At 40.2% G+C, this 14,180-nt stretch overlaps 1 protein-coding gene and 1 pseudogene across 3 annotated transcripts in view; one reads left to right on the top strand and one right to left on the bottom strand.

Annotated features, from left to right (window-relative positions):
- ern2 (endoplasmic reticulum to nucleus signaling 2) overlaps positions 1 to 14,180 on the top strand; it is a 98,386-nt gene that overhangs the window by 19,994 nt on the left and 64,212 nt on the right. For all 3 annotated transcript variants that reach the window (XM_048552241.1, XM_048552240.1, XM_048552243.1), the window contains exons 2-3: positions 8,066 to 8,180; positions 13,829 to 13,862. In XM_048552241.1, the coding sequence (XP_048408198.1) occupies positions 8,066 to 8,180; positions 13,829 to 13,862 (149 nt within the window). The remainder of the gene's footprint in view (positions 1 to 8,065; positions 8,181 to 13,828; positions 13,863 to 14,180) is intronic.
- Positions 1,545 to 7,882, bottom strand: LOC132210916 (betaine--homocysteine S-methyltransferase 1-like; annotated as a pseudogene).

Raw genomic sequence — 14,180 nt, 5'->3', positions numbered from 1 at the left:
GAAAACCCTGTCTTTACTTTATAAACGTCTTGTTTAATAAAGGACATTTGTCCCTGATTTGATTAGTGAAAGTAATCAATGCTTACTGATCTATTATGTCAAAAAAAGCCATTGTTACTCTTGGATGACGAGTGCCTAATTAATGCCACTAATCAAAGTATAAATAAGTTAATTTATTACAAGAAAACAGTTTTGAATTTATAAGCATCATTGAATCGTAGAATCTTTACAGTGTGAAGGCAGGCCTTTTGACCCATCTAATCCACATTGACCCTGTAAAGAGCATCCCGCCCAGATCCTCCATCCACAACCCCCCCCCCCCCCCCACCCCTCTCTGTAACCCTTCGTTTCCTATGGCTCATTCACCTAGCCTGCACATTCCTGGGCAACTTAGCATGGCTAATCTACCTAACCTGTACAGCTTTGGACTGTGGGAGGAAACCGGAGCACCTAGAGGAAACCAATGCAGACACTGGGAGAGTGTGCAAAGTCCACCCAGAAAGTGGATTCGAACCTGGGTCCCTGGCGCTGTGAGGCAGCAATGTTCGTATAGGTAGAAGAAGCCATCCCACGAACAATTCAGGATCTCAGATTTTCTATGCTTAGTTCTATACAATACTCTTAATCTGAAACTTTCTATCCTTCATTTGAGCATCCACAATTCAGTTAATAAGTAATCAGGCACAGTAGGGTTATTGCAGCTTTTAAACAAACTAACCATGAGCTGCAAGGGTGTTGGTCTAGATACACATTGCAATATTTCCTTGTTACTGTTTGCTGTTGGGTTGTATTCAGTTTAGCTCTGATAGGGAAATTTTATTAATGTTACTTTATGCAATTCTAAGGGAAAATAGTATCATTATTTAAAGAAGTGAAGAAAACAGACTATGGGAGAGAATAGAGATAATAGGAACTGCAGATGCTGGAAAATCTGTGATATACAAGTTATAGAGCTGGATGAACACAGCAGGCCAAGCAGCATCAGAGGAGCAGGAAGGCTGATGTTTCGGGCCTAGACCCTTTCGCAGAAGAAGGATCTCGGCCCGAAATGTCAGCCTTCCTGCTCCTGTGATGCTGCTTGGCCTGCTGTGTTCATCCATCTCTACACCTTTGGGAGAGAATAGTAAGGTAGAATTTATTTTAGTTGCTTTCCCAAAGATCTAACAGGTTTGGGTCTCAGTTTGTCTTATAATGAGAGATTGGACAGTAACATGCTTATTAGCCTGTGACAGACATAAAAACTTAAAAGTAATTACTGATAAAAGATAACTAAACATGATGTGGTTAGTCAATAAACATTAATCCAGAATTACTTTTAATTTTTGTATGTAAAAAGAAACTTGCAAGTGATATGGTGTGTAGATAAACATCAGATACAAAAATTAAAAATGTTGACAGATAAAGGATGCTGAAAAGTGATGTCATTTCTGTTTGTAGCATTAGGTCTTTGACTTCTTTGATCACGCCCATGCTATCTGGCTTTGAGAGAGAGACCAAATACGATCAACCAGATCCAGGCCCCAAAATGTCTGCTGAGCTCTCCCTCAAACCCAAAGCTTTGTGTGCAATGCAAGACCACCTCTTCGGGTGTCGTGCTTCACTGAAGCCACTGGATGGAAGCCCCTATCAGCTGCTTGGTCTTCTATTACAACCCTAATGTGATGAGGGACAAATCCACAACAGACACCAATGTATTGGATTCCCAGATTAAAAGCATTTGTCGCATATTTATACATGTCCCATCTGGTGAGAATTTGTGGCACCAGACCAAATGAAAATTTGGGAAGACCATTGAATCCTTCTCCTGTTGTAGCCAGCTGTGTACAGATCCATGGTTTGCATCATTAAGTGTGTTTTTCCTTTGGCAGCTTCTAAACCTTTTCTCATAAGCATCATAGTTTTGAGGCAACTGGCTAACTCAAAATGGTAGTTTGCTCTAATACTGCCAGTACCAACATTTACAAGCCTACGTGCACTGTATCCTACTGGTAATGCAGTCAAATCACCTGGACCAAAGCATAAGGTGGGACTAACTGGTTTACCAGATTCCTTCAAAATATGAACTATTGACTCTGTTTCCTTCATATGTTGAAAGTACTCAGCAAGCATGAAGTTTCCGCTTCTCTTGATAAAGACATCTAGTTATTCTCTGAAGATTGTCTCCACTCCTGCCTCATTTTTGCAGCTGAGGTCGGAAGGGATTTGGCTGACTACTCCAGTAACAATGGTGTCTCCTGCATCAGCCATCACCCTAGCAACGTCACAAACTGCTTCACTTTCAAGCCTGAAAATTTTTGTTTCATATAATTTTCTCTGTTTTCCAACTTGTCTTCACTTGCATAAAAGGTGAAATTTACATGCCTGTAGAACCTGCTCTGAGGAGCTCACGGTGTAGCTGTTCATAGCCTTGGATTTTACAGTTGTCACTTCTGGTGTCCAGGGTCCAGCTTTACATAGGAACATAAGAACTGGGAGCAGGAGTAGGCCATCTGGCCCCTCGGGCCTGCCCCGCCATTTAATAAGATTAGATTCCCTACAGTGTGGAAATAAGTCCACACCACCCTTTTGAAGCATCCCACCCAGACCCATTGAGACTCGACTCTGCTTACCCGCCCACTCACCGTAAACCCTCAATTCCTTTACTGTTCAAAAATTTATCTAGCCTTGCCTTAAAAACATTCAGTGGGGTAGTTTCAACTATTTCACTGGGCAGGGAATTCCACAGATTCACAATCATTTGGGTGAAGAAGTACCTCCTGACCTCAGTCCTACATCTGCTGCCCTTTATTTTGAGGCGATGCCCTCTAGTCCTAGTTTCACCTAGCGGAAACAACCTCTCTGCCTCCACTTTATCTATTCCCTTCATAATCTTATGTTTCTATAAGATCTCCCCTCATTCTTCTGAATTCCATTGAGTATAATCCCAGTCACCTCAGTCTTTCTTCATAATCCAACCCTCTCAACTCTGAAATCAACCGAGTGAATCTCCTCCGCACCCCCTCCAGTGCTAGTATATCTCTTCTCAAGTAAGAAGATCAAAACTGCACACAATACTTCAGGTGTGGCCTTACCAGGACCCTATACAGCTGAAGTATAGCCTCCCTGTTTTTAAACTCCATCCCTCGAGCAATGGCAGACAAAATTCCACTTGCCTTTTTAATCACCTGCACTCCCACCTTCAGCGATTCATGCACAAGGACACCCAAGTCCCCCTGCACGGCAGCGTGCTGCAGTTTTTTTACCACTTAAAACATAGTCGATTTTGCTGTTAATCCTACCAAGATGGATGACCTCACACTTGTCACCATTGTACTCCATCTGCCAGACTTTTGCCCATTCATTTAGGCTACTTATATCCCTCTGCAGACTTTCAGTGTCTTCTGCACAGTTTGCTGTACCAATCCCCCTAGTGGCTTCTGCAAATTTTGACACACCACACTTAGATGATTTGCAGTTGGGTACTATGTAAATTGTAAACAGTTGAGGTCTGAACACTGATTCCTGAGGCACACCGCTAGCTACTGACCGCCAACCAGAAAAACACCCATTTGCCCCTACTCTTTGCTTTCTACTGGTCAACCAATCCTCTATCCATGCTAATACATTACCTGTAATACCACGCAATTTTATCTTGTGTTGCAGCCTTTGGTGTGGCACCTTGTCCAATGCCTTCCGGAAATCCAGATACACCACATCCACAATGCAAATAATGTCCTCAAAGAATTCCACAAATTAGTTAAACGTGGCCTATCCTTCATGAACCCATTCTGGGTATTCCCAGTGGGATAATTTATATCCAGATGTCTTGCTATTTCTTCCTTAATGATAGATTCAAGCATTTTCCCCACTACCAAAGTTAAGCTAACTGGCCTATAGTTACCTGCTTTTTGTCTACTTCCCTTTTTTAAACAGTGGCATCACATTAGCTGTTTTCCAATCTGCAGGAACCACCCCAGAATCCAGTGAATTTGGTAAATAATTACTAGTGCATTTGCTATTTCCCCATCACCTCTTTTAGTATCCTGGGATGCATTTCTTCAGGGCCAGGAGACTTGTCTACCTTTAGCCCCAATAGCTTGCCCAGCACTGCCTCTTTAGTGATAATGATAGTTTCTAGTTTCAAGAGCAAAAGCAAACCCTCCATCTCCAATAATGACCTTCCCAGAGGACAAACACTCCAGATGCCTTCTTTTGGCGGCAGTTTTTCTGTCTTTCCTGAATGGTGAAATTCCAAAAGCACTTACTAGCTCTTAAGAGGCATATGGCTGTCTCCTTGTTTTCAGCATTGAGGGACTATTACATATCTATAAATGCAAGCATTCTGACTCTGTTTCAGGCATGGACCCAGGATGTTATTTATTTTCTTTCACTGAATGGGATGACAAATTTGTGACTAAAAATTTGCTTGTTACTGTCCAACATATGCTTATTGACTATTAACAAAACAATTGCACAGTACATCAGATTTCACATGAGTGCAAACATAAGGTTGAAGCATTTGCAACAATTTTGAGCCAGAAATGCTAAGTGGATGATCTATTTCAACCTCCTTCAGAAGTTCTCAATATAAGAGATGCCAGTCTTCAACCAATTTGACTTCACAAGAATCACAAAATGGCTGAAGGCAGTGAATATCGAAACAGTTGTGAGCCCTAACAACATTCAGGCAACAACGCTGAAGACATATGTTTCAGAATTTGCTGTGCTCCTAGCCATAATATTTCAGTGCAGCTAAACACTGGCATCTACCTATGTAGAAAATTGCCTAAGTATATACAAAGCACAAGACGAATTCAAACAGGCCAATCACTTCCCGAACAGTCTACTACCAATCATAGAACATAGAACATTACAGCGCAGTACAGGCCATTTGACCCTCAATGTTGCACCGACCTGTGAAACCAATCTGAAGCCTATCTAATCTACAGTATTCCATTATCATCCATATGTTTATCCAATGACCATTTAAATGCCCTTAAAGTTGGTGATCAGTAAAGTCAGAGAAGGGGTTATTAACAGTACTTAGTAATAACCTGTTCACTGATGCTAAATTTGGGTTCCTCCAGGACCACTCAGCTCCTGATCATATTACAGCCCTGGTTCATACATGGACAAAAGACCTGAATTACAGAGGTGAGGTAAAAATGACAGCCCTATGCTGGTGTGAGTCATACCTAGAAGATCAGAAAATGGTTACAGTTATTACAGGCTAATCAGCTTAGTGCCAGAACATCTCTGTAGGAGTTCCCCAATGTAGTGTCCTCGCCCCAACTTCAACCACAAACACACACACCCAGACTTACATCAGCATTTTGTGATGACTCATTGCATCTGGGCAAGAATGGATATGATGGATTGCTGTACTGCACAGATTGGAACTAGTAGAATGCATTGCTAGGTCATAAATGCTAAAACAGGCACATGTAGATTCTTCCTAACAGTAACAATTTTTATGCGCTTAAAATTTCAGTTACGGTGTGTAACTGGATTACATTAAATCAATAGGAAACACAAATAACTACTAGACTGAAACTAGAGGCTCTTTTGAATCTTTCTACTTGTTCATGAAGTTGGTGCCTATGGTAGCCTAAAATATGCCTACGCTCTTTCACACCCTTGTAGAGAGTTTAAAAAGATCTGGTTGCACAAGTTATAAATGAATGGAAATTGCCCTGCAATTTATCACATTGTGATTAATCTGCAGACATTCAATAAATAACCACACAGATAATAAGTCGCAAATCTTCTTCCTAAACCGGCATCCAGATGGATAGTGGTGAATAATAATAGTTAAATCACCACTTTATTCAACTGCTACGTGACCTGCAGAACTTTTAAGCCAACTAAATCTCCATGAAAAGTACTGTAGTTTATTACCAATATTGTATTCTGCTTATTTTAGTTGAGAATGCTGTAATTGTGTAATTTTCTATTTGTTTGAACAGGGGTGTGCTTGCCTACAGTTCTGTTCCCTTCCAGTAATATGTTGCATTACTTGCGATCAAAGCTTATACATCATAATCATGTATAAGTACCAGAGTTTGTGTCATAAAATGGCAATGAATTTATCAGTTTCAAGAAATGAAAGGAAGGGAAGGGAGTAATGGTGTGAAATAAAAGAAAAAAAATTGTGAAGCTAATAACAACAATAGGCTGAATTATGTGGGTTTAGGAAAACTCTAAAAACTTTTCTATGTTTTTTTTTAAATTCAATGGAAGTAGAAATTTATCTTGTGCTTTGGTAGTAACCTTGTACTTCAGGAAGCAGCCTGCAGTGATTATTTCACATTATCTAGAAAAGGTAAGAAAGCTGTGTTTGTATCTTAACATACAAAAAAGCACTTTTAAAATCCAGATCATTATCATATTATTTTCCTGTAAAACATGGTGAGATTTGCTTGTGTTCCCCTGGTTTATCAGTTGTACCATTAGTCAGCCATTCTAAGGGTTTTCTGAGTTGCTTGTTATGAACTGAAGGAACATTCCTGGTATTAATTCTTTTTATATAATTCATTCATTGGATGTGATTGTTGCTGGATCGGCCAGTATTTACTACCTGTCCATAATTGCCTAGAGGGCAGTTTAAAGTCACCCACATTGCTATGGGTTTGGAGTCACATGTAGGTCAGACGAGATAAGGATGGCAGTTTCCTTCCCTAAAGGACATTCATGAATCTGATGGGTTTTTCTGACAATCAACAGTGGTCATCCATGGTATCATTTGACCCTTAATTCCAGGTTTTCTCATTGAATTCCAATTCCCCCATTTGCACGGGAGGATTCAAACATGTAAAAGTTAGCGATTAATACCACTAGAAAATACGTGTCTCCACATGTTCGTATTCAGGAATATCCCATGCATTATGCTGCAGAGCATAAATGGGGCCTCCTCGCTGGTTGTTTGTACTTGCAGTCTTGGCTCAAACAGAAAATCTGGTCACCTAGTTGGCATACTAGCCTGTGTCACAGTCTGAGAACGATGTTCTGTGGTAAGTAAGCACTCTTGACAAAAAGCAATCATTCAAATTTTAAAGAAAAAACAAACCAAGTTGTACCAAAATATGAATAGCTCTATGATTACTGCAAGATTCTGCAGTCTGATGACTAGAATTAGCCTTTCTCTTTAGGTGCTGTGATAGAAAACACAGCCTCGTCCTCCTCTCCATTTTAGGTATTCAGCATTTAGAGAACTTTTTTCTTTAACTATAACATCACATGTTGTACTGAGTGTAGAAATGGTAAATACATTAATCTATGTGAGAATCAGGTAGTGTTGTGAAACTTCAAAGTGGCTGATGACCTTGACTATCTGTGGACCTAAGAACTAAGAAGTCAGCAGCACTTGTTAGTCAGCAACATACAATCTTCTTTAACACAGGGTGAATAACTTCTTTAACTCTTTCAAACGTGTCTGCACATCTGGATTGCACTCATCAGAGCAGTAAGTGTAGATGTTTTACTGAAACATATGTTCGACCATCTTAGAAAAATAGTGCTGAAATATTGACTTTACAACTGACCTCTTTCTCTTATTTCCCATCATTGCCCTATTTTCAGACTTTGGCATGGATGAGTGTTCTGCATTCCAACCAATGCCAACACTCAGTCTTAGCCCAGAACTAGTTGGCAATTTTGAATTCACTTTTCTTTCCCAGTGAGATATGTTTGGCCAGAAATCAATGCCTTTCCTGACAGCACAACTGATATCAGAATTATGTAAATAGGAAGCTATTTCTCGCAGCAATTTACATTGATCCTGACCATTAGTTAATAATCTTGGGTATTTCTGAGCATCTAATTCTTTGCAGTCAAAGTTTAGCAGCTGTATTAGATGCAAATATCAAGAGCTGAACCTAATGAAGTACCCTGGAGGCAATACCATTCTTGTTAAACTGCACTGAAAATCTTAGTCAGTAAAGATGTTGCTGTTGATTTCTGTAAGCCAGTTCTAGGAAGAAAATTATCGGACCAAATTAGACGCAAATGTGTATGAATGGATTTGAATTTTGAGTTATTTTCTTATGTTTTGAATTTTGACAGTGAATACCATTTTATATTTCACCAGTGTGCTGTTAGCACAGTGACTATCCCAGAAACATTACTCTTTATATCAACACTCGATGGGAACCTGCATGCTGTCAGTAAACGAACTGGAGAAATCAAGTGGACCTTAAAAGAAGGTAAAACATTTTTAATGGATATAATATTTTTAAATAAAGACAAATTGTTATTAAGGCTTTCTGCATAAATAACAGAAAAGTCACCAATGAATTGAAGGTAACTTTCTGAGTTTAACCAAGTTATGGCCAATTGATGGTAAACATTCTTTACCCCCTTCCTACTTCCTGAAGTTGTCAACTCTCTTTTTATACCAGAGCTGTAGCCTATTGCAGCCGGTGTTCCCAAGATATCTCCTATCTTCGTACTAACCAAGTGTGAGTCTGCATATTTTCTGAGATCAGACAAGACTGGGTAATTTCGGACTTATATAGCCATAGGCAGAACATTAGCCTGGAGTTCTGGATTGCTAGACCAGTGACATTGCCACTACGTTTCCGCTTCCCCCAATTATTTTTAATCAGCCTATTCAGGCATGAACAGCTCTGGGACAGGTGGGTAATTGAGCCCAGATTTTGTAACCCACACTTTATCATTGCACAATATAGCACGTTAATATTTTCAAAATCAGCCTGTACAGACATGTTATATATTTGTTATGACAGATGTGACTTGAATTCAGAGTTTCTGACCCAGAGGTATGAACAGTACCCCAGCACCGCAAAAGCCTTTTTGCATGAGTTACATGCTGGTTAACAGATGGTGAAAACCTTTTGTATGCTTATTATAAGCCTGGATCACCCATCAGGGTCCAATGGCTGCTGTAAAAAAAATTAATCTCATTAGGTTATATCATTACTGAGAAATCTAATGTTCGTGAGAGTACTGTGGATTTCGTTCTGGTTGGGTGTGGAGATCTGATTTCTTTGCTGGCTGTAAATGACCATCAAAAGCTTGATCTTTGACTACAGAATATTGTTAATCAAAGAACAAGAAACATGCAGACTAGCACTGTGCAGTAACAATACATGGTTCCTCTTATTCTATTTGTTTCTGCACCCAGTGAGTTCTCAGTCTTTTTTGGGCTAAGTAAGGAAGCTGATGTCATACTTCTCTTGAAACTGTGCAAATTGGATTCAGTGTAAAGCACAAGGGAAGACAATGGCATAATGGTAATGTCACTGGACTAATGATTGATCCAGAGTCTCCGGTTAATGTTCTTGGGTTTAAATTGCACCATGGCAGATAGTTAAACTTAAATTCAATAAAATCTAGAAATGTAGAGCTAGCCTAATGGTGACTTTATGATCACTGTTGATTGTCATAAAAACCCATTGGATTTATTAAGGTCCTTTCGGGAAGAAAGTCTGCTGTCCCTACTTTCTTTGGCCTACATGTGACTCCAGAATCACAACAATATGGTAGACTTTTAACTTGCCTGTCAAAGAACCTAGCAAGCCATTAAGTTGTATCAAACCACTATGAAGCCTAAACGAAAGAATGGAACTGGACAGACCACCTAGACTCAATTTAGGCACCGGAAACCAGAATAGCAAGGAACAGCCTAGGAAACTGTTAAAGTCTTCCTTAGCAATAACAAGAGGCTTGTACTAACACTGGAAGAGTAATCACACAGACTAGTCAAGCAAAAGTTATACTGATAGAATTATACCTTACAATGTTCCGTACACCGCTACCATCACCCCGGGTGCATCCTTTCCCAGCAGCAGGACAGTTCCTTCGGAGGTGGCAGTGCAGGGGTAGGCAGCCAAGAAGGGGTTGTCCTCTGAGTCATTAACATTGACTCTGGATTTCATGGCAACAAGTCAAATATGTGCAAAGAAAGCTTCTGCTTACTGGTAATATCAATCTGGTGAAGTTACAATACAGGATGACTTGCATGCTAACAGTGAAAGCAACTTGCAGTCGACAGGCTAAGTGATCCCACAACCAATCGATCAGATTCAATCATAGCAATCTTGTCACAATCAGTCTGAATGGTGGTGGACAATTAAATAACTAACAGGAGCTAGAGGCTGTAGAAGGGCTTCCATTCTTAGTGATGGAGGGGTCCCTGCATAAAAAGAGTAAAGGAGAAGGCTGAGCATTTGCATCCATCTTCCATTGCTATGATCTGTTCCACCTTGGTCTGTTACTGAGGTTCTGGCATAATTGGTGCCAATTTTCAAAAAAATTCAGTTCATTCCGCATGATCTCAAGAAATGGTTGAAGAAACTGACTACTGCAAAGATTATTAACTCTGATGGTATTAATGATAATACTGAAGGACTCGTGCTGCAGAATTAGCTCACTGATGTCTAGGGGATCCAGGATAGCTATAATATTGGCAGCCAACTGTCAATGTTGAAAACTGCTCAGTTATGACCTGTACACAATAAACATTACAAATCCCCAATTGCTCATTCTCGATGGAAGTGGTCATTGACAATACTATCAAGCAACAGTTCAAAGGTTTGACCTGCTGACTAATGCTCAGTTTGGGTTCCTCCAGGTCTGCTTAGCTGCTGACCTCATTATATCCTTGGACCGTACATAGACAAAAGATCTGAACCCCAGAAATGAGCAGAGACTGCCTTCCCTTGATACCAAGACAGTATTCAACCAAGTGTAGCATCAAGTGAGCAGTATCAAAACTGGAGACAGTGGAAATCAGGAAAACATCTCTGCTGTTTGCAGTCATACCTAGCTCAAAAAGAAGAAAGTTATAGTTGTTAAAGATCAATCATCTCAGCACCAGAACATCAGTGCAAGAGTTTGTTAGGGTGGGAGCTGATGGCAGCTACCCACCTCAGTGGGTTACTGAGGGTGGAGAGAATCTAGGTTACTGGAGGCTCAGAAAGAACCGATGAAAGCTGAACATAGGTTTGACATTCAGAACCATTCAACTCTTCCCCAAATTAGAAACAGGAGAACGGGCTTCTCCTGTGAGGGAATTAGGTAGGGAAATCCAGCAATTCCTAATATTTTAAAGAATCAATAAACTCCCGACCTCTCATTAATGATCTTTAGACTTTTTAAAATAAATCTGTGCAATTCCAAACGCTTTTAAAAATCAGTTAGTGGACGGGGTGGGGTGAGATGATAAGTAATTTTGCAGATGACACAAAAATTGGCTGGATGATTATCAGTGAGGAAGAATCTCTTAGATGACAGGATGTATATGGATTAGTCAAATGGGTAGATTGGTGGCAGATGGAATTTGGCCCTGAAAAGTGTGAATTGGTACATCTTGGAAGAAGTTGCAAGACAAAGGAGTACTCAATGAATGGCAGGAGGCTAGGAAGCTCAGAGCAATGGAGGGATCTTGGAGTGCTTGTCCATAGACCCCTGATGGCAGGTTAAAAGAGTAGTTAAGAAAGTATAAAGAACACTCGCCTTTATCAATCATGATGTAGAATATAACAGCAGATAAGTTAAATTGGAGCTATACAAAACTTTGGTTAGGCCACAATTGGAGTACTGTGTGCAGTTCTGGTCACTGCATTTTCGAAAGGATGTGATTGAATTGGAGGGGTGCAGATGAGATTTACCAGGTTGTTGCCTGGGACAGAACAGTTTAGTTCTGAAGAGAGGCTGGATAAGTTCAGGTTATTTTCTTTGGACCAGAGAATACTGAGAGCGGACCTGGATGAGATATGTAAGATTAAGAGGAACGTAGACATGGTGGGTGGAAAGCAACTGTTCCCATAGTTGAAGAGCCATTTACAATGGGGGCATAATTTTAAGGTAAAAGGCAGGATGTTTAGAGGGGATTTGAGGGAAATAATTTTCACCCACAGGATGGTGGACACCTGAAATGCACTGTGCGAAAGGGTAGTTGAGGCAAGAAACCTTGTAACCATTGAACATACTTGGATGAGCATTTTGAAATGTCGTAACATTCAAGGCTATGGGCCAAGTGTTGGAAAATGGGGCTAGTGTAGATTTAGAGTTTTTATTAGTGCAGACTCAATGGGATAGAGGGCATCACCTGTACTGTATGATTCTCTGATAGTGTCTTCAGCCCAACTGTCTTTAACTACTTCATCAATGACATTTCCTCTGTCATGGGAACAAAAGTGGGGATCTCCACCAATCGTTATGCAATTTTCAGCACAATTTGCAGTTCCCCAGATACTGAAGCAGCCCAAGTAACTATGCAGCAAAATCTGGATAACATCCAGGCTTGGGCTGATATGTGGCAAGTAATACTCATGCCACACAAGTGCCAGGCAATGACCAGCTCTGACCAGAGAAAATCTAACCATTGCCCTTGACGCTGAGTGGCAGTTAGTGAATCCTCTACTGTCAATATCCTGGGGGTTACCATCAGAAATGGAACTTGACCAGTCATCTAAATACTATGGCTGCAAAAGCAGGTGAGAGGCTGGAATTCTATGGCAGGTAATCCAGCAACTGTCTCTGCAGCACCCTTCCATCATCTACAAGGTACTAATCAGAAGTATTATGGAAAACACACCACTTACCCAAAGGGTGCAACTCCACCAACATTCAAGACATTTAACACCATCCAAGACAAGGCAACCATTTTGATTTGGACCCCAAGCACAACCTTCAGCATTCACTCTCATCACCACTGAAACACACTGACAGCTGTGTTTACCATCTTCAAGATGCAGAATAGCAATTCACCAAGACTCCTTCAACAGCATCGTATGAACCCACAACCTCTACTGCCTAGAAGAACAATGGTAAGCAGATGCATGGGAACACCACCACAAGTGGGACGAGTTGAGCCAAAGGAGCTTTTTCCATACTGTATGACTCTATGACCACCAGCTGTAAGATCCCCTCTAAGGGGACCATTTTGACTTGAAACTATTTTCCATCACTTTTGCTTGGTCAAAATCCTCGATCTCCTTTGTTAACTCACTGAGTGTCCTTGCATCCCAAGGACTGAATAGATTCAAGCAGGTATCTCACCACCACCTTCTCCAGGTTAATTAGAGATGGCCAATAAATGCTGACCTAGTCAGAGATGTCTGCATCCCATGAATGAATTTTTAAAAAATTGCAGTGCCTTATTTGAGGGCTGGTGTGAGATGACTTGAAATAATAGCAGAAGCGATACATCAAATGAATCATAATCAAACCCTCTACAAGGCACAAAAATCTATACATGAAAGTACAAACCATAAACATATACAATAACATGTTTTAAATCATTGATTTATAATTACAGTACCAGCTGTCAGTCATCAGTGACATGAGTGGATCTTACTGTTCAGATAGTCAAATAGCTCTGCATAATGCACAAGTTCATTTTTTGAGTACTTAAGATAGTAGATCTTTACATAAGATCATGACGTAGGAAATTTCCAATCAACTTGTTCAGAGGTGCTATCACATGCCTCCAGAGCAGGTGTGATTTGAACCCAAGCCTACTAGAATGATAGAGATAAAACAGGATATTAGGATTAATTGGGAGTACTGAGAGTCAACATGAACTTGACAGACAGGTAGCCACCTTCTCTGCCATAATGATTCTAAATGAACATGTGGAATTCTAGTCCTGTAAAATAGTTGGCAGGTGGGTGCAGACTTTCAGTGTTGTGGTATAATTATCTCAACAACTTTGAAGAAGAACCTCAAGATTGCTTGGATAGATATGAAATAGGTGCATGATTCAACAAAGTTCTCAGTTTGGTTTGGGAGAATGGATCCAGGTTTAGCACTGTCACGGGGATTCTGTTCAGCATTGCCACATTTCTGAAGCAGGACTGAATTCTGTCTATAATTTATTTTTCAGATCCCATCATTCAAGTTCCAGTTTATGTTGCTGAGTAAGTTTCTGTTGGAAGTTATTTTAATTCTGAAAACTTCTACAATATAGGTTTGAACTGTTCCGCTATGAAGACACCCAGTTGCTGATCTTGTGAATGATTAAATGTTTTTCCTGTAACTGTTGTGTACTTGACATTGTTGCAAAGAGCCATGTTGATGGGTTGAGTATGAGGTTAAGTCAGTCTATAAGCAGGTAAGGCACTTAGCCACATCCTTCACTTTATTTAAAATCAAAAATCCACTTTCACTTAAAAACTACACTTACCTTAAAAATGTATGATACAGCCTTTTGACATTGGCAGTTTTCCATTCCCTCT

This window comes from Stegostoma tigrinum, chromosome 23, assembly GCF_030684315.1.
Source record: "Stegostoma tigrinum isolate sSteTig4 chromosome 23, sSteTig4.hap1, whole genome shotgun sequence".
Lineage (NCBI taxonomy): Eukaryota > Metazoa > Chordata > Chondrichthyes > Orectolobiformes > Stegostomatidae > Stegostoma > Stegostoma tigrinum.
This window is presented reverse-complemented; position numbering and strand designations above follow the sequence as displayed.